Source organism: Phyllobates terribilis, unplaced genomic scaffold, assembly GCF_046119375.1.
Source record: "Phyllobates terribilis strain yellow unplaced genomic scaffold, ASM4611937v1 Scaffold_2__4_contigs__length_985480577, whole genome shotgun sequence".
NCBI lineage: Eukaryota > Metazoa > Chordata > Amphibia > Anura > Dendrobatidae > Phyllobates > Phyllobates terribilis.
The window spans coordinates 400888706-400909509 of record NW_027362762.1 but is presented as its reverse complement, the minus strand read 5'-3'; the positions used below and the strand labels follow the sequence as shown (position 1 = coordinate 400909509).

At 47.6% G+C, this 20804-nt stretch overlaps 1 protein-coding gene across 1 annotated transcript in view; it reads left to right on the top strand.

Annotated features, from left to right (window-relative positions):
• The window catches only part of LOC141252567 (uncharacterized), a 116923-nt gene that overhangs the window by 45130 nt on the left and 50989 nt on the right, over positions 1–20804 (top strand). The window contains exons 2-3 of the mRNA XM_073670532.1: positions 14704–14827; positions 17678–17756. Of these exons, the coding sequence (XP_073526633.1) occupies positions 14716–14827; positions 17678–17756 (191 nt within the window). The 5' untranslated portion in view covers positions 14704–14715. The remainder of the gene's footprint in view (positions 1–14703; positions 14828–17677; positions 17757–20804) is intronic.

The following is a 20804-nucleotide window of genomic DNA, read 5'->3' as shown; positions in this document are numbered from 1 at the left end:
CCGTTTGGACTCTGCAATGCCCCCCGAACGTTCCAGAGATTGATGGAGTGCTGCCTGGGACACCGCAACTTCGAGACTGTGTTACTTTACCTGGATGACGTAATTGTGTACTCCAGAACGTACGAGGACCACTTGAAACAAATGGCAGAGGTATTTGAGTCACTGTCCCGGTACGGGATGAAGTTGAAGCCCTCAAAGTGCCACCTGCTCAAGAAGAAGGTACAGTACCTGGAACACATTGTCAGTCCAGAAGGGGTAGCACCAGACCCGGAGAAAGTCACAGCCATCCAGAAGTGTCCGGAGCCAAAGAACCTCAAGGAGGTGCGTCAGTTCTTGGGACTAGTAGGATACTACCGGAGGTTCGTAAAGGACTACAAAAAGAAAGCAGATCCTCTGCAAGACCTCCTGGTAGGGCAGTCCCCCAAAGGCAAAAACCCTCCATTCCACTGGGGTAAGGAGCAAGCAGAGTCGTTTCAGGAGATGAAGGAGATCCTGACAGGTGATGAGATCCTAGCCTACCCTGACTACAGCCTGCCATTCCTGCTGTATACGGATGCCAGCAACGAAGGCCTGGGCGCTGTCTTAAGTCAGAAGCAAAATGGGCAAGAGAAAGTCATCGCATACGCAAGCAGGAAGCTCCGTCTGACTGTGAGGAACCCAGAGTACTATAGCAGCTTCAAGTTGGAGTTCCTGGCCTTAGTCTGGGCCATCACTGAAAGATTCATGCACTATCTGGCTTCCAACAACCCCTTGACCCATCTTGAAATAGCTAAGTTGGGGGCTCTAGAACAACGATGGATGGCTTGGCTGTCAAACTACCAATTTACAATTAAATACCGGGTGGGCCGCAAGAATGCCAACGCCGATGCCCTGTCTAGAATGCCTCACCAGTCAGACACAGAAGAAGAAGTGGATGACCTGGAAGAGATAGAGCTACCTGCCTTTCACCGGAGTGGGATGATCCATGAGCAACGAGCCTCCAGGAAGCCGCGTGAAAAGACGTTAAACCCCCTTCCTCACCATAGCTGGAAAGAGACCCAGGACAGCGACCCGGTTGTCAGCCGCATCAAACAGCTGATAACCCAAGAAGGTGCCTCCCTGGAGAAAGATGCGTCTCTGCAAGCAAAGCAGCTGTGGAACGAGAGAAGCCAGCTGTTTATCTACCGTGAGAAGCTGTGCCGGAGGTACGTTAATCCAAGAACCCATGAGATGGTATGGCAGATAGTAGTCCCGAAGACAGACATCCAGATGGTATTAGAAGCTTACCACGATCAGGCGGGGCACTTTGGCTGGAAAAAGCTAGAGACCCTGCTGAAGTGTCGATTCTACTGGGTAGGAATGCGCAGCTCCATTGAAAGGTGGTGCCGGGACTGTGGACCCTGCGGCCTAAGAAGGAAAGACTTCAGCAGCCAGAAGGCACCCCTGCAACCCATCAAGATGACTCGGCCCCTGGAGATTGTGGCCCTGGACCATGTCAAGCTCTCCCCCAGCAGGTCAGGGTACTCCTATGCTCTGACCATGGTAGATCACTACTCACGTTTCCTGGTGGTCGCCCCTGTCAAAGACCTGACAGCAGAGACAGCAGCAAAGACGTTCCAAGCGTACTTCTGCAGACCCCATGGATATCCTGAGGAGGTGCTGACGGACCAAGGCCCGGCCTTTGAGGCTGAATTGTTCAAAGAGTTCTGCCATCTCTACTGGTGTAAAAAGATAAGAACTACACCTTACCACCCACAAACAAACGGTCTCTGTGAAAAGATGAACAACATCATCATCGACCTGCTAAAGACCATACCACTTGAGGAAAGAAACCAGTGGCCAGACCTACTACCTGACCCAGTGGATCTGTACAATCATATACCAGTCAGTTCCACCAATTGCACTCCGGCATATCTCATGCGGGCAAGACCAGGAAAGCTGCCCATGGATTTGGAGCTTGGTGTTGTTGAACCTGAAGCTGATATGACCACTGAGGACTGGGACACCACCAGACAAGAGCAGTACAGAAGGGTACAAGCTTGTGTCAAGGACAGTCTTACTCGGGTGAGAGAAAAGCAGGAAATGCACTACAACAAAAACGCACCTGCAGAACCTTTCACACCTGGTGAAACAGTACTAAAAAAGGAAAAGACGTAACCACAAACTCGACAACCAGTGGGAAAAAGACCCCTACACTGTATTACCATCAAGATTTGACAACAAAAAGACTTGTATAATCAGTCGAGATGGAGGAAAAACATCTACAACAGTGTCAAGGGACCACTTAAAGTTGTGTCCAGAATTACTGAAACCCCAAGAAAAAGTGCCTCTCACAATCCAGGAAGAACCTAAAGAAGCGGTGATACACACTGACCTTGGAGACTTCCCAGTTGATTGGCCTCAAATAGGAGGTGCAGTGATCATTCCAGTACTCCAATTCTATGCACAGCCAGAAAACCCTCCACAGCAAGTTGAACCTGTAAGTGCTGCAGAAGACCCAGCTCAAGAAGTATCCCCGGATGAAGGATCCCCGGCAGAAGCAGAGCAAGAGGGCCCAGCCAATGGTAGACTTGCCAGTCCAAGAGAGAGGTTAAGGCAGTTTTACAACATGGTTACACGTAGAACTGATAGAGTAACTGAGGATACAGATACTGACACTCCACCAACCACAGCACTACGCAGGTCAGTACGCAGCACGAGAGGTAAACCCCCTGCTAGGTACACTGAGTAAAGTAGCAAAATTTCAGAGAGTGTAGATAGTTACCCCTGGGGTATTGAGTATTAAATTGTAATGTACTGCATAATTGTGTATTTTCCATGCAAATGTACATTATTTTGTGTTTTGCTTATTTTTGAACAATTTAAGTGATATGGACACTTTGCCTATTTACTTCTTTATTTACCAAAGAACTGCGTGGCTGAGGACTGTGTGCAGCCCAAAAACTGCTTTTGTATATAATTACGCTCCCTGGAGTGCCCTTTAGGTGACCTTAGAAGCAAAACCTGTCAGGAGTGGCACGTGTGGAGGTCCAACACGGGATCTTCATGCCCTGCAGCCACCCCAGGGCCTACGTAGAGGGTTTAGGACAGGTGCCTCAAATCACCAAGTACTCTACTTGTGAGATGGACATCCTTCACCACCAGAGACTTGGATTCTGAGGACACTCTGTAATGGTTATGCAACGTTTAAGATTCGTGCCTCCCATAAAGGGAAGAATGTTTTAGTACTGCTTGTGTTTTACTATTGTTACTGTTTTTATAAAATGTACTTCAGCCCGGGAGTGCTGAGTTTAACTAGTGGGGAATGTGAAGCCCAGCTGTGCTTGGTATCACAAATCCCAGAAGGGTGTATTGAAGGACTCCTCCACAAGCGGCCCCCATAACCATTCACACATCTCCACCTTCCACCTCAGACCACCAGAGGGAGCTCCTTAGGGAGATATAAAAGGGAAGGTGGAGCCTGGCAGTTAGTCAGTTGGGAGTTGGAGTCTTGAGACTACAGTCTGTGTGAGCAGTTAGTCTATTCTGGTATAGCAGTGAGTCCAGTACAGCCTGAGAGGAGTTACCTCAGAGGACAAAAGCCTGTTCAGCTCCTGCAATTGCTATCCTGCAGTGGAGCTTATCCAGATCGAGACTCGGTGCAGCTCAGTGAGGTGAGCTTTAGGTGTGCCGGCGCCATAAGATTGGTGAAACGCGGCCCGCTGCCGTTAGTGTGAGTAGCCTATTGAGGGTCCGAGTAGGCCGAAGGCGAAGGAGTAGAGAGTTAGCTCATAGGGGGCAGAGGAGCTTAATTAGCTCACCCCGAAGAAGTAGTTACCGGACACCAGGTCCGAAGCTTGCCGGGATCTCCACGACCCAGTAAGATAAACCGGAATCCCTGGAGAACTACAGGTCCCAGGATCGCTAAAGTGCTGATACTTACCAGAGCCAGGAGACACATAGGCCCTGTAGGTCGGGAGCGTGCACTCCAAGAGAAGGCCCTACCACAAGGTCAGCCAGCGCAGGACAGAGACAAAGTTAGGCCTAGCTCCAGGCAGGTCAGAAACTTATTACGCAGCAGCAAGAACCATGAGGCCCAAAACCTGCTCATTGGGGAGGATCCGGACATACACCCTTCACCCTACAGTGCTCCAGGGAGTGCCTGAATTTCCATCAGTAAAAGGTACTGAAGTGACTTTTGTGTCCGTCCCTGTTCTTGCTCCGACTCGGCTGAGTCTCCTTGTCCTGCATCCCCGTTCTTATACTGCCCTGAGGCCCAGCTCCACCTGTGGGGAGCCATACCATCTAGCTGCCTTATCACCGGCCTCAGTGGACTGCGCAGCGCTGGTGAATATCATCAGAAACCATAGGTGGCGTCACGAACATTTTTATAAAACTAACATCGATCAACACCTTTTTAAAGAGTGACCCCAGAGTACGGGCCCGGGAGCCGACCACCGCGACCTCCTTAAGGCTAAAGGCCCGGGTAACCGAGTCATCCCCCATCCCCTGGGATTGTCAATACCACGATTCATGATGCACAGATATGGCAGAGAAATATACAGTACAGACCAAAAGTTTGGGCACGCCTTCTCATTTAAAGATTTTTCTGTATTTTCATGACATTTCCGGTGACTACCTCTTGAAGCTCATCAAGAGAATGCCAAGAGTGTGCAAAGCAGTCATCAAAGAAAAAGGTGGCTACTTTGAAGAACCTAGAATATAAGACATATTTTCAGTTGTTTTACACTTTTTTCTTAAGTATATAATTCCACATATGTTAATTCATAGTTTTGATGCCTTCAGTGTGAATGTACAATTTTCATAGTCAAGAAAATACAGAAAAATCTTTAAATGAGAAGGTGTGTCTAAACTTTTGGTCTGTACTGTATATATAGTACAAGGCCAAAGATTTCACTTCTTACATTACATGAGCAATATCTATTGTAAATTCCACAATAGCTCAGAAACCGGCGAATTGCTCCATACAGAATACTGGCCTCCATAAAATGCTCCATACATGATACTGGCCCCCATATAACGCTCCCTACAGGATATTGGCTCCCATATAACGCTCCATACAGAATACTGGCCCCCACATAATGTTCCATGCAAGCTGTTCCCCCCACATAATGCCCCATGCAGGCTGTTCCCCCCCATATAATGTTCCATGCAGGCTGTTCCCCCCACATAATGCCACATGCAGGCTGTTCCCAATTAAACACATCCAATTATGGAACTTATTATTATTCCAAGATCTATTGATCAAAATGAACTTTCATTCATGGGACAACACCTTTAAGGCACCTCCACATGTTGGGAGGTGCCTGAGCAACAATTTTCTTAGTTAGTCTGCAAGCTGCTATTCTGTTGTTAGGTCCCTCTACCTGTCCAGTTTACCTGTACCAGCACCAGCCTTGTCTGAAGCAGTACCTGATCCTGAAGCCACACCTGCGGCACCTGAACCTGAAACCACTCCTGCAGCACCTGAACACCTGAAACTGCTTCTGCGGCACCTGAACCTGAAACTGCTCCGGTGGTACCTGATCCTGAAGCAGCACCTGCAGTACCTTAACCTGAAACCACTTTGGGGGTGCCTGAACCTGAAACCGCACCTGCGGACTATGATCTGTGCTTGAGACCCACATTGTCTGTATCAGTTCCAGTGTCGGTTCCATCTGAACTGATCCTGCCTTGGACTCCAAGTTCGTATCTACTATCCTGTCCCTTGGGGTCAGCTGCTGTGGTACCAGGATCTGTCCAGGAATGGGACATGGCATCCACCTATGGCTCAAGTCTAACCCCACCATCAGGGGCTCTAGTGAAAACCCAGGTGTTCACTTAATTACGCCCCTCCAGTCTCTCCAAAGCCGGTAGCACAGTGAGTCCAAGATCCACCAGTGTGACAGTCACCTTGGGCAGTACCAGGTTTTGCAGAAGTAAGAAAAATAGATTTGGCACTCCAAGATTTCATGCAGAAAAAATAATTTTATTGTGCAAAACAATCCAGTTTGTTGCCATTATATGTTAACGTTTTGGCCTATTTTTTGCCTTCTTCAGAACTATAAACAAAGTATAATATGTATATCAATACATTGAAGCAAAGTCAAAAAAAGTTACAATATAGTCAAATGGCAATATATCCAACACGTAAAAAAATGATTAGTTCATCACATCTCAGAAAATGCATATAGTCATACCGAGAGTAAAAGAAGATAATGAATCTATACACTAAAGTAGCATATCTGGTCCAGAGGCATATAGAGAAAAAGGGGATAAAGAAAATAATGAAAACACCATTACCAGAGTGCTGTAGCTGAGTAAGTATGGGTGGAGAAAGAGCTGTAATAGAATAAAGAGCTAAATCAATATATCGTCCATCATTTAACTATGGAAGAAAGACAGGTGCAAGCTTACCCAGGGATTGTTAGCAAAATACATGTATCATTCGACGTAGCCTCTTTTCTACCAGGTTTTGCAGAAGTCCATGATGTACACGAATGATCACTTGTTTCCAAAGTGTATGTGACGCGCCCCCTGGGACATATTCCTTTTTGAGGGGAATACCCGGCACCGGATCAGATGGGGGGTTGTAGTCTCCGAGCGGCTGTGACCCGGTCCCGTGCCCAGGGCGTCAAGCTCAGTGTTATGTGGCAGTCCTTACTGATGTTATTAAAGTTCGTTGTGTCGACTACGCCACCCGTTGTGATGCGGTCACTGTGGCCGCCGCTGCTGCAGGGTCCGCTGAGGCTGATGGTGGGTGCGCAGCTTGGTGGGATAACCCCCAACGGGAGGGGTATAGCCTCAGAGGGGACAGGCGCAGAGGATGGGGGTTGTGGTGGTGCGGTGCAGCCGGTAATGATGACAGACTCGGGTTGTGCAGTTAAGGGTCTTTACTTACTGCAGATGTTCCTGGTCACTCTAGCTCCAAGTGACCTCCCGAGCCGTGCTGCGTCCACCAGGTCCTGGATCCAGCCAACCCCCAAACAAGTCCGGAGCGTGGCCCTGAGCTCTCCCTCTGTCCTTTCTTCAGCCGTCCCCACCAGTGATTCACCTAAATCCAGCTCCCTCGGGCCTTCTGTTGGGCAACCTTTGGCCTAAGGTTCCCTGACCCTCCATGTGGTGTGCCTTCAGGGTGAATGTAGTGGGTGACCGTGACAGACACTGCCCACGGTCTCCGGTCTCTGGCTGGGGAATGTCTTTGCCCCCACCAGCTTGGGTTCCGGTACCCTTCTGCTGACTCCTCACCCGGTGTTCTTATTTGGGTTCTTGGGTCCCTTCTTTGTCCCCCTCTGGGTCTTTCTGCACTCCACTCTCTCTCCAGGGCTGTTGTTTCTTTCTCTCTCTTGCTGCAGGCTTGTCCTCTGCATCTGACTTCCTCTCTGCGTCTGACCCTGATCTTTGTTGGTGCCCACCTTATATACACCCTCTATGTGTGAGCTCAGGTGACCAGCACCCAATGAGCTCCTATCACTACCCAGACTGCTCCCCCTTTCTGCCCCTACACTACATGGGATGTTCCTCCCCCCTCCCACTCCAGCCAGGAACAGGCTCGGTCGCACCTGCACATTTCTAAGTGGGAGTGCCGTCGGCCTGCTCCTCTGGAATGGGATGTATGTAGTGCATGCAGTCTATCTGAGCTCAGTTCCACACTCCTTCCTTACCCGGGAGTGGAATATCACACCTCTGGGTTGAGGTGCAATACTCCTGTAGCAGCCGAATCCTCAGGGTGCTACATTCCCCCCTGGTAAATCACAGCACGTCCTCGGGCTGCAAGACATAAAACACCAAAACATACAAATTTTTATAAACATATAAAACACATAAAACATATATATATAAAACTTTCTCGTCGTCTTTTTCTTTCTTCCTCCTCTGGTCACCGTGCAACTCGTGACCAGGTAAAGTGCGACAGTCTTTTGAAAAACAGTTTCTCATATAAAACCGGTAGGGGGCGCCTTAGGAAGCGCAACTATGTACAGGGAAATTTTGGCCGTTCTCAGTCCCCGGCCAGGTAAAGGGAAAGGGATGGCTGCTCACAGTCCTCAGCCTGGTATGGAAGGGGTCACACAGGTAAACAGTTCACTGGTCCCAACGGGGACTAAACTTTAAAGCAGCCACGGTTACTTCGGTACCCCGACAGGTAACTATATACAGTCCTTTGTACTATTTCAGTCATAGTACCTTCTAGCCTTGAACCCGTCCGGGTCTTCTGGCTCCTCCTCCCTACACCGCAACTCCTCCTCCGTCAGGCGGTGCACGTGGAGGGCATAAGGTCCCTTGGCACACTTGTGCCGGGTGAACGTTACCTCGTCACCGACGTAGAGGTCACGGCCTTTGTGACCCTCTGGCAGGTGAGACTCGACATCCCGTCGGGTAACGAAGACGTCACCCATGGTGTTCCGGTCCTTTATGAAGCCCCACCCATGCTGCGCATTAAACTTTATTACCGTCCCGATGGTACGGGGACGATCTGCTGCATAGGGGTCCCTTCTGGTCCGACTCTTTTGCTCCGCGCTGCGGGTCTGGGCCCATTGCTCTCTGGCCCGCCTCTCCTCCCGCTCTCTCTTGAACTCTGCCAGCTGTTGACGGCAACACTCGGTACGCTCTGCTGCAGCTGCCCGAGTCTCTCCGGTGAACCCCATCAAATCTTCTCCCGTGGGGTCCCACACGAACTGGGCTTCCTCGAGTGGAGGCGAGACCCGAGTCACGGGCTTCGGAGCCGGGATTAGGGGCTCACACAAGGGCCCCAACTTCTTTTGTCGCTCCAGTTCCAAGAATTCTTTGGGCCAGATGAAAGGCCGCCCGTCCGGCCACGTTAGCTGGCTGAAGGGGTCCTCTCCCAGATATGGCACCCTTGGTGTTGCGGGTGCGGGCGCGATGGTGGGGGCACCCAGGTTGCCCAGGCCTTGCGGCCAGGCCGGGGGCATCTGGAAGGTAAATGGAACTGTTAGGACGGCGGCGCCCTGGGCTACCTGGCCTTGCGACCAGGCCGGAGGCTCCGCGGAGGTAGATGGCTCTGCTGGGGATGCGGCGCCCGGAAACGCTAGGCCCTGCGACCAGGCCGGAGGCTCCTCCTTCTTCGCCACGCTCCGGGTCACGACGCGTGACGTCACCGGGGTCGCGACGGCGGCTTCCGGTCGGGGCCTAGTCGGTGGCGGTGTCATGGCGGTCTCGGGTACGGCCGGGGGACCTTCGGGCTCTGCGACGGGGAGCTGGGGCAGGTAAGCGGTCTTCCGGTTTGGGGTATAGGCGTCCCCCTTACCTGCTGCCATGCGTCTCGCTCCCTCTTCTGCGCCGTCTCCGGCCTTGGGTCCTCCCGCGTCATCCGCAGAGGCAGTCGATGTCTTCTTCCAAGGGAGCGGGCTCCGTGGACGGGTTCCAGCTTGCTGGGCCATCTCCCGGCCCCACTCCGCCAGGATCTCCCTCTGCACTCGGGCCATCCTTCCCGCGAGGCCCTCCAGGGCACTCCGCGCGCACTCCCGGTCTCGGGGAAGCTGCGCCAGGATCTCCGCTAAGCCTAGCGGGGTTGTTGACTCCAGCAGGCTCCTGACCATCGGGTCGGTGCTGCTCTGCTCTCCTCCTTCTTCCTCCAGCAGGCTCCTGGCCAGCGGGCCGGTGCTGCTCTGCTGCCGCTCCATTCCCGGGTCTACTCTTTCTCTCCTCGACTCCGGGTGCTCTCGCTCTAGACACCTTGCCTCCGGGTGCGCTCGTTCTAGACTGCTCCAAGCGACACCCATCTTTTCTCTTCTCTTTCGTCTCCTCCCACTTCGAGGGCGGTCCCGGGGCAACTCGGTGACTGTCAGCTCCAGGGGGAGTTCTTTCACGCTGACAGACACCTCCAGCATCACAGTCTCTGTTGGTGGGGGCGGTTTCCACTTTTGGCGCCATTTTCTGTCCTGGCCCACGATGGGAGGTGGCCTCTTGCCCTCCTTTGGCACGCCCATAATGGCGTCCGCTGCTCTTCCAAGGCGGGAAATCTGCGGTTTTGGCGGGAAGCGTCGCCCAGTGGCGGGAAACTCTGCAGATGGCGGGAACAAGCTGGAAATGGCGGACAATCGGCGGGAAACGACTGGTGATGGAGTCCGATGGCGTGGACCCTCCGGAACCGGCAGGAGTCTTCTTTCTGAGGTAAACTTGCACTTTTCTTCAGGCACGCAGTACCCGGGTGTTGCGGGCACGTAATCCTGCCGACTACGCCAAAGTTGACGCGCCCCCTGGGACATATTCCTTTTTGAGGGGAATACCCGGCACCGGATCAGATGGGGGGTTGTAGTCTCCGAGCGGCTGTGACCCGGTCCCGTGCCCAGGGCGTCAAGCTCAGTGTTATGTGGCAGTCCTTACTGATGTTATTAAAGTTCGTTGTGTCGACTACGCCACCCGTTGTGATGCGGTCACTGTGGCCGCCGCTGCTGCAGGGTCCGCTGAGGCTGATGGTGGGTGCGCAGCTTGGTGGGATAACCCCCAACGGGAGGGGTATAGCCTCAGAGGGGACAGGCGCAGAGGATGGGGGTTGTGGTGGTGCGGTGCAGCCGGTAATGATGACAGACTCGGGTTGTGCAGTTAAGGGTCTTTACTTACTGCAGATGTTCCTGGTCACTCTAGCTCCAAGTGACCTCCCGAGCCGTGCTGCGTCCACCAGGTCCTGGATCCAGCCAACCCCCAAACAAGTCCGGAGCGTGGCCCTGAGCTCTCCCTCTGTCCTTTCTTCAGCCGTCCCCACCAGTGATTCACCTAAATCCAGCTCCCTCGGGCCTTCTGTTGGGCAACCTTTGGCCTAAGGTTCCCTGACCCTCCATGTGGTGTGCCTTCAGGGTGAATGTAGTGGGTGACCGTGACAGACACTGCCCACGGTCTCCGGTCTCTGGCTGGGGAATGTCTTTGCCCCCACCAGCTTGGGTTCCGGTACCCTTCTGCTGACTCCTCACCCGGTGTTCTTATTTGGGTTCTTGGGTCCCTTCTTTGTCCCCCTCTGGGTCTTTCTGCACTCCACTCTCTCTCCAGGGCTGTTGTTTCTTTCTCTCTCTTGCTGCAGGCTTGTCCTCTGCATCTGACTTCCTCTCTGCGTCTGACCCTGATCTTTGTTGGTGCCCACCTTATATACACCCTCTATGTGTGAGCTCAGGTGACCAGCACCCAATGAGCTCCTATCACTACCCAGACTGCTCCCCCTTTCTGCCCCTACACTACATGGGATGTTCCTCCCCCCTCCCACTCCAGCCAGGAACAGGCTCGGTCGCACCTGCACATTTCTAAGTGGGAGTGCCGTCGGCCTGCTCCTCTGGAATGGGATGTATGTAGTGCATGCAGTCTATCTGAGCTCAGTTCCACACTCCTTCCTTACCCGGGAGTGGAATATCACACCTCTGGGTTGAGGTGCAATACTCCTGTAGCAGCCGAATCCTCAGGGTGCTACATATGTTCCACTACATATTGTAGGTTTCTCTAAGTTACCCCATAATCATCAAGAATGGTGTGAAAAACACCAACCTTGATGATTCAGTGTCAAAGTATAGTATGTAGAAGTAGAACTATCAAGCTAAGAGACTGTTCCTGTTTCTGTGTAAACACCAAGCTATGTGCCTTAGTATTGACATGTAACCACCAAAACTATATCAGGTCTGTTGTGTAGCCATTGAGCTAGTACCTGCACCAGAGACTATAACTGCTTTGCTGCTAAAACTGAATATATCTGTTTCAAATTAACCCTGTATTGTATTTGTCCATCACTGGCCATCATTCAGCTGGGAGCCTTGCTTGGTGTCAAAGTGCTACACATAAGTTCTAACCCACTTGTAATGATAAGCCCTTTTTAACCCCTAGTCAACATCCACCAAACATGTAAAGTGCTGCTAGCAAAGGACCATACATTTAGGGTTCAGAGATGGAGCAGGCTCAGGAGCTGAACCCCATCAGCAGTGGGAGCCTTCTCAACAATACAGCTGAAATTCTGCTGCAGTGTCACAATAGGGGCTAGTACTAATAGTGGCCATTTAGGTCTCTAGATACCACAATCAATCAGGGTGTCTATGGTTGCCACTTAGCATCCACTGTGCTCGGTCAGTCTCTGCACCCTACTGTAAACCTCTCAGGTTGGCTCAGCATAAAAAGTTTAGAAATGAACATGTAACAGGACTGAAGCAGGAGAAAAAGAATCCAGTTCTGCTGACATTTTTTTTTTCTAGTGCTTCAGTCATGATTTGCGGCTGAGTGAGTAAATCAGTTATGTTTGATCACGATGCTGCTTCTCAGCCAGAAAGTCCAGACAAACGTCTAGAGCAGTATTCTATCAGGCTGCAACCCCGTCCTGAGACATGGCTAGGATGCCATGTAGCTTGAAATGTATGACGGTGGACATTTTGATCAAATTCTCTATTAAGCCACTTTAAATCCTTAACAACGTTTGATGTAAATTTACCTCAAAGGTCGTGTCCCTGCCTTTGATGCGGGCTAGCAAGCCTATCCCACATCTTTCCCCGCACATTAAGACTGATTTGATTAGCCATCATGTGCCTTTAACAGCCGCTGGTGGAGTGGTGCTCCGCTTGAAGTTGTTAACCAGTTAGATCCTGCTGTCAATCACTCATGGAGGGATTTAACATGTGCCAGCTGGAAGTGCGTCATTCATCGCACCCATCGGCGCCCCGGTCACGTGATCAGTGGGCGCTAATGGGTTGCCATGACAGCCGGGGGTCTGCAGAAGACCCCCCTTGCCTGTCATTATGATCCTACATCATAGGAGATGGTGATTTTTGCTACACATAGCTGCGCTAATACACTGCTATGTATAACACAAGTGATCAGACAATCGTAGCTTCAAGTCCCCCAACAGTGATAGTTAAAAATTAGAGAAAAAAAAGTCATTAAGGCTGTGTGCCCACTATGCGTTTTTCAAGCGTTTCCGCAGCGGCAATTCCGCTGCAGAAACGCTTAAAAAACGCTTGGTAGAAGGCCTGCCATGTTCCCCAATGATAATCCACATGTGCTGTGCACATGCTGCGGAAATTTCCGCTGCAGATTATCATTGCGGAAAAATCCGCAGCACTACCAAATATTTTGCGTAATCGCGGCGTTTTCGCCGCCATTAACTTGCATTGAATCGTTTAATATCCGAATCACTACATGCGCACATGCGGATATTAAGCGATTCAATGTGCAGATGGTACCCAGGTCTGGAGAAGAGGAGACTCTCCTCCAGACCCGGGTACCATGGTACCTGTAAAAAAAAAAAAAAAGAATTAAAACTAAAAATATACATTATACTCACTTTCTGATGGCCCCCGGTCTCCATAGCGATGCGTCCTGGCTCCCCGGCAGCTCGCGATGGTCTAAAAGGACCTGCCGCTGACGTCGGCGGTTGCGTGACCTGTCACATGACTAAATTACGTCATGGAAGGTCCTTTTACACAACCGCGAGACACCGGGAAGACCGGACACATCGGATAATGAGACCAGGGGCCATCGGAAGGTGAGTATATGTTTTTTTTTTTTAACATTTTTATTCTTTTTTAACTAACTTGGTCACACTATATAAAATCCATGTCGGTTGCATGGATTTATATAGTGTGACCAAGTTGTCAAGCACTTTCCAAGTGATGCTAAAATCGCTTGGAAAGCGCTTGACAACCCGCATGCGGAAATGCATGTGAAGAACGCTTCACATCCGCATGTCACTGGCAGGAAAAACGCATGTAAAATCCGCATTCGTTTTTTCTGCCAGGGAGATGCAGAAACGCTCAGGAAAAATCCGGAGCATTTCTGCATTGTGGGCACTTAGCCTAAATATATGAAACAAAAAATAAAAAAACACAAAGGTTCAAATCACTCCACTTTTGCCCCTTTAAAAATAAAATCATAAAAAAGACACATATTTGGTATCGCTGCATTCATAAAAGTCCAAGCTATCAAAAAAAAAAATAATAATAATACAATAGGTATGCGATGTAAGAATAAAAAAATCAAAACGCCAGAATTAAGTTTTTTTGACTGCGGCAACATTGCAATAAAATGCAGTAAAAGGCGATCAAAAATTGTATATAAACCAAAATGGTATCAATAAAAACGACAGCTCAGGGCACAAAAAAATAAGCCTTCTTACAGCCCCATATCAAGAAAAATTAAAACTTTACAAGTCTCGGAAAAAGATAAATGTGAAAAAAAAATTCTTACAAATTTTCGAATTTCTTTTCACCACTTAAATAAAAACTATACATGTTTGATATCTGCGTACTCTTACTGACCTGGAGAATCATATGTTCAGATCAGTTTTACCATATAGTGAACATGGTAAATAAAAAGAAAAAAAAAATTTTGAAATTGCACTTTTTTTGCAATTTCAACGCACTTGGAATTTTTTCCCCATTTTCCAGTGCATCACATGATAAAATGAATGGTGTCATTCAAAAGTACAACTCGCCTTGCAAAAAACAAGCCTTCATACGGCTATGGGGATGCAAAAATAAAAAAGTTATGGCTCTTGAAATAAGGGGAGGAAAAAACGAAAGCTCGAAAAACAGAAAATCGCAAGGTCATGAAGGGATTAAGGACAGCTGTACAGATTTTTTTGAATATTAAGTTTCAAATATACAAAAGTATATAAATGTAGCTATGTGTTTATTGTTAAGAAAAAATATCACTTACAGATCATGCAGTTGTTTCTGAGCATTAACTAATGTACCCAGGCTAAAAACTGTAGTATAGTGTGCATAGTCTGCATTTCTTTATCTAAATTTTCTTCTCCCACAGGTGTGAAAACTAATGGAATGGTACAGGCAGTATTTCTGGCTCTTGGTTTTTGGAGGCATTATCCTTGTCATAGCCATCATCAGCTTTGTTATGGTTTGCTTGTGTAGAACTCAACTTTCAAGAAGTAAGTTAACACTCCGGGAAAAAGTTGAAAATTCAGAGTTTGTCTTAGGTTGAGTTGCCCACCCCAAGTGTTAAAGCTCAACTTCCATTTACGTCAATGCAATTGTGCTACTGTCTCAACCAAACTGAAATATACAGGGTGGGCCATTTATATGGATGCACATAAATTAAATGGGAATGGTTGGTGATATCAACTTCCTGTTTGTGGCACATTAGTATATGGGAGGGAGAAAACTTTTCCAGATGGGTGGTGACCATGGTGGCCATTTTGAAGTCGGCCATTTTGGATCCAACTTTATTTTTTTCAATGGGAAGAGGGTCATGTGACACAAACTTATTGAGAATTTCATAAGAAAAACAATGGTGTGCTTGGTTTTAATATAACCTTATTCTTTCATGATTTTTTTTACAAGTTTATGACCACTTATAAAATGTGTTCAAAGTGCTGCCCATTGTGTTGGATTGTCAATGCAACCCTCTTCTCCCACTCTTGACACACTGATAGCAACACCGCAGAAGAAATGCTAGCACAGGCTTCCAGTATCCGTTGCACATCTCGTATCTTGATGGTATGGTGTGGTATATGGGGTACAAAGATAGTGGGGCCATTCTTCATCAATGGAAACTTCAATGCCACTGGATATCTGAAATTGCTACATGATGATGTGTTGCCCTCTTTATGCACTGAAGATGGCACGTTCCCTGAGTTTTTCCAACAAGATGGTGCACCACCACCTTATGGGTGTCAGGTCCGAGCATTCCTGCATGAGCTGTTTCTTGGAAAGTGGATTGGTCGTCGTGGGCCAGTTGAATGGCCCCCAGGGTTTCCCGATCTGACCCCCTTAGACTTTTATCTTTGGGGTCATCTGAAGGTAATTGTCTATGCTGTGAAGATACGAGATGTGCAGCATCTGAAACAACGGATACTGGAAGCCTGTGCTAGCATTTCTTCTGCGGTGTTGCTATCAGTGTGTCAAGAGTGGGAGAAGAGGGTTGCATTGACAATCCAACACAATGGGCAGCACTTTGAGCACATTTTATAAGTGGTCATAAACTTGTAAAAAAATCATGAAAGAATAAAGTTACATTAAAACTAAGCACACCATTGTTTTTCTTATGAAATTCTCAATAAGTTTGATCCAAAATGGCCAACTTCAAAATGGCCACCATGGTCACCACCCATCTGGAAAAGTTTTTCCCCTCCACATATACTAATGTGCCACAAACAGGAAGTTGATAATACCAACCATTCCCATTTAATTTAGGTGCATCCATATAAATGGCCCACCCTGTAGTATCACACAACAATAAAGTCTGAAGAAGGGTGCATCTAACACAAAGGGAAATTTGTGTTGTAAAATAAAATGAACAAAGCACCAACCAAACCATAAAACATTCACAACAGTTTTTATGCTGTATCTAATGTCTAACTAAACACACGTAAAGAAGTGGAAGAAAATTCTAATTCTAGATAAAAGGACAAAAAAGTATTTGGGTAAAACGTTGCACCTTGCTGGCTGCAACACGTTGTGGGGTGGGATTGGGTCCTGGTCCCAGAGTTGGGATGGAAACACTAAACAATATTTTTTTGCCCAGAGAATGTTTCCAATCACTTAATCAGACTTCTCTAAACCACCTATGTAGACCTACAATATGTGTCTTTATGGGTTCTTATTACAAACAAACCTTTTTGGAACCATAAAGTGCCGTCAAAAGGTAAAAAAAAAATCCAATCCTTATACTTACCTTATCGCTCACCTTTCCAGCCCCTCCGCTACTCACCAAGTATCTCAAGCTCAACTGGGACTTCTCGAATCTAATTTCCTGGGAAAAAACGCACAAACAGGCAAATTCTAATTTTTCCTAATCCGATCATCTCTAACTGGATAGAATCCTTTCTTGGATGTCACAACTTAGTTCCTGCAGCAATCCTAACGTCATGTGTCCTTTCTTCTTCATGTATTACTGTCTGTTGATTAAAAAGGTTGTCAAGGACTTAAACACTGATTGGATAGGTCATCAATATCAGATTGCTAGGGATCCATCACCTCCAATAAGTAGCTGTTTGCAGCTTCCACAGTGGCGTACGGGAGTTGCAAACAGCATATATCGATAATCCATCCTAAGGATAGTTTAGCAATGTAAAAGTCCATGACAACCCCTGTAATCCACGTATAGTATAGCAGGAAGAGAAAAGGACACATGAATGCAGCATTATTTAATATATAGTTTGTAGTCTCTAATCATTTGTAACAATTATCCTGGTGAATTGCCGAATCCCCTTGTTGCCAGCTGATATTACTGGGGGATGCTAACTCACAAATATGATCCCTTCAGCTATGTTGGAATAAGACATTTTTATTTTTTATTTATGTTGCATGAGATTGCCAGTGTGTCACCAATATGACATTACCATTCAGTATAAAAAAATAGTAAAAAAACTTATTTTAATGGTTATTTGCAGTGATGAGCGAGCATGCTCGTTACTCGAGATTTACGAGCATGCTCTGGTGTTTTCCGAGTATCTTCAGCGTGCTCGAGTGTTATATTTGAGTCACTTCGTGCGCATGATTTGCAACTGTTTGACAGCTTTAATAAATTTGAGGAATGCCTGTTTCTTAGGCATTCCTCACATGTATTAAAGCTGTCAAACAGTCGCAAATCATGAGCACTGAGTGACTCAAACATAACAGTCGAGCACGCTGAAGATACTCAGCGAGCACCCGAGCATGCTCGCCGATAGGGTTAACAGAACATGCTCGCTCATCACTAGTTATTTGTAACATTTTATAAAATAAGATAATTAAAGCATCATTCAAATTCTAAATTATTATTTTGCTTATTCTTCAAGGTATAACATTGCGACTTCAAAGGACTGCAAAACAAGAGAAAAAACAGACACATATCGAAAATGTGTCAGTTATAGCAGAGTGAGTTATTGTTGGCTAAGCTTGACTTTCTTGACTAGTCTAACATGCTACCATTGAGCAAAGAGTTGACGTTTGGCTCATTTACTATGGTGATTGCAAACTATTTCACAGGTAGTGTCTAAAAGCAATGATTTTTCAATAGGTTACAAAAAAATCCAATCTTTACTTACAGACATAGACAGTGGTGTGAAAAAGTGTTTGCCCCCTTCCCTATTTCTTAATCTTTTGCATGCTTGTCACACTTAAATGTTTCAGATCACAGCAAAAAATGTAAATATTAGACAAAGATAACACAAGTTAACACAAAATGCAGTTTTTAAATGAATGTCTTTTTTTATTACGGTAAACAAAATCCAAACTTAAAGAGCCCTGTGTGAAAAAGTGATTGACCCCCCTTAAAACATAAATTAACTGTGGTTTATCACATCTTTGGGAAGCTGAGTTCAATTTCTCTAGCCACACACAGACCTGATTACTGCCACATCTGTTCTCAATCAAGAAATCACTTAAATAGGACCTGCCTGACAAAGTGAAGTAGAGCAAAAGATCCTCAAATTCTAAACATCATGCTGCAATCCAAAGAAATTCCGCAACAAATGAGAAACAAAGTAATTGAGATCTATCAGTCTGGAAAAGGTTCTAAAGCCATTTCTAAAGCTTTGGGACTCAAGTGAACCACAGTGAGAGCCATTATTATTATTATTATTATTATTTATTGTTATAGCGCCATTTATTCCATGGCGCTTTACATGTGATAGGGATATACATAGCAAAAACATTTACATAATCTTAACAAAACGAGTCAGCGACTTGTACAGGAGGAGAGAGGAACCTGCCCGCGAGGGCTCACAGTCTACAAGGGATGAGTGAGGATACAGTAGGTGGGGGTAGAGGAGGTCATGCAGTAATGTGGTGGGGCGGTGGTTACTGCAGGTTGTAGGCTTGTCGGAAGAGGTAGGTCTTCAGGTTTCTTTTGAAGGCTTCCATGGTAGGCGAGAGTCTGATGTGTTGGGGTAGAGAGTTCCAGAGTAGGGGGGATGCGCGGGAGAAATCTTGTATGCGATTGTGGGAAGAGGAGATAAGAGGGGAGTAGAGAAGGAGATCTTGTGAGGATCGGAGGTTGCGTGCAGGTAAGTACCGGGAGACTAGGTCACAGATGTATGGAGGAGACAGGTTGTGGATGGCTTTGTATGCCATGGTTAGGGTTTTGAACTGGAGTCTCTATGCAATGGGGAGCCAGTGAAGGGATTGACAGAGGGGAGAGGCCGGGGAATAGCGGGGTGACAGGTGGATTAGTCGAGCAGCAGAGTTTAGGATAGATTGGAGAGGCGCAAGAGTGTTGGAAGGGAGGCCACAGAGCAGGAGGTTGCAGTAGTCAAGGCGGGAGATGATGAGGGCATGCACTAGTGTTTTTGCAGAGTCTTTGCTGAGGAATGCACGGATCCGGGAGATATTTTTGAGTTGGAGTCAGCAGGAAGTGGAAAGGGCTTGGATATGTGGTTTGAAGGAGAGATCAGAGTCCAGGGTTACCCCAAGGCAGCGAGCTTGTGGGACTGGGAAGAGTGAACAGCCATTGACGTTGATGGATAGGTAAGATGGGGGATATGAATGAGAGGGTGGAAAGATGATGAACTCTGTTTTATCCATGTTGAGTTTTAGAAATCTGGCAGAGAAGAAGGATGAGATGGCGGACAGACATTGTGGGATTTTGGTTAGTAGGGAAGAGATATTGGGTCCATAGAGATAGATCTGTGTGTCATCAGCATAGAGGTGATACTGAAAGCCGTGAGACTCTATGAGCTGTCCCAGGCTAAAGGTGTAGATGGAGAAGAGCAGAGGTCCTAGAACTGAACCTTGGGGGACACTGACAGATAGGGGGCAAGATGAGGAGGTGGTGCGTGAGTGGGAGACGCTGAATGTCCTGTCTGTTAAGTATGAGGAGATCCAAGATAGGGCCAAGTCCGTGATGCCAAGAGATGAGAGAATTTGTAGTAAGAGGGAATGGTCGACTGTGTCGAAGGCAGATGACAGGTCCAGAAGGAGGAGGATGGAGTAGTGTCGCTTGGATTTGGCGGTTAGTAGGTCGTTGGTGACTTTGTTCAGGGCAGTTTCAGTCGAGTGATGCGGTCGGAAGCCAGATTGTAGGCGGTCGAAGAGGGAACAGGAGGAGAGGTGGGAGGACAGTTCAAGGTGGACATGTTGTTCTAGTAGTTTTGAGGCATAGGGGAGAAGTGATATGGGGCGGTAGCTAGTCAGAGAGGATGGGTCAAGGGAGGGCTTTTCGAGGATGGGTGTGATTGAGGCATGTTTGAAACATGAGGGGAAGACACCGGTTGTTAGTGACAGGTTGAAGAGGTGGGTTAGGGTTGGGATGAAGACTGTTGTAAGGTTAGAGATGAGATGGGATTGGGTCAAGTTCGCAGGTGGTGAGGTGTGATTTGGAGAGTAAAGAGGTGACTTGACCTGTAATGGTGGAGAAGTGGGGTTTGGAGGAGGAAGGTTGAGTAGATATGAGGAGGGGTTGTGCAGACTTTAGGCAAAAGCTTTGTCTGATGGTGTCAATCTTCTGCTTGAAGAATGAGGCAAAGTCTTCGGCTGAGATGAGAGAAGAGGGAGGAGGTGCTGGGGGACGAAGGAGAGAATAGAAAGTGTTAAATAGCTGTTTAGAGTTGTGAGACAGGGAGGATATGAGAGATGAGAAGTAGGTTTGTTTTGCTGTAGTGAGTGTGGACTTGAAAATAGTGAGTGATTGTTTGAGTGCTCGATGGAGTGAGACCTTTTCCATCTCCGCTCCGCAACCCTGGAGGCCCGTCACAGTTCTTTAGTACGTTTGGTGTGCCAGGGTTGCCTGTTGATTGTGCGAGCTTTGGTATGTGTGAGAGGGGTGATCGAGTCGAGAGCTGCAGCTATTGTGGTGTTATATAAAGCGGCAGCAACAACTGCATTGTGTAAGGAATTTATGTCTGTAAGAGGGAGGAGGGATTCAGAGAATGAGTGTAGGTCAAGGTGTTAGAGGTTTCTGCGAGCGTGTGTAAGTTTGTGGAGTGG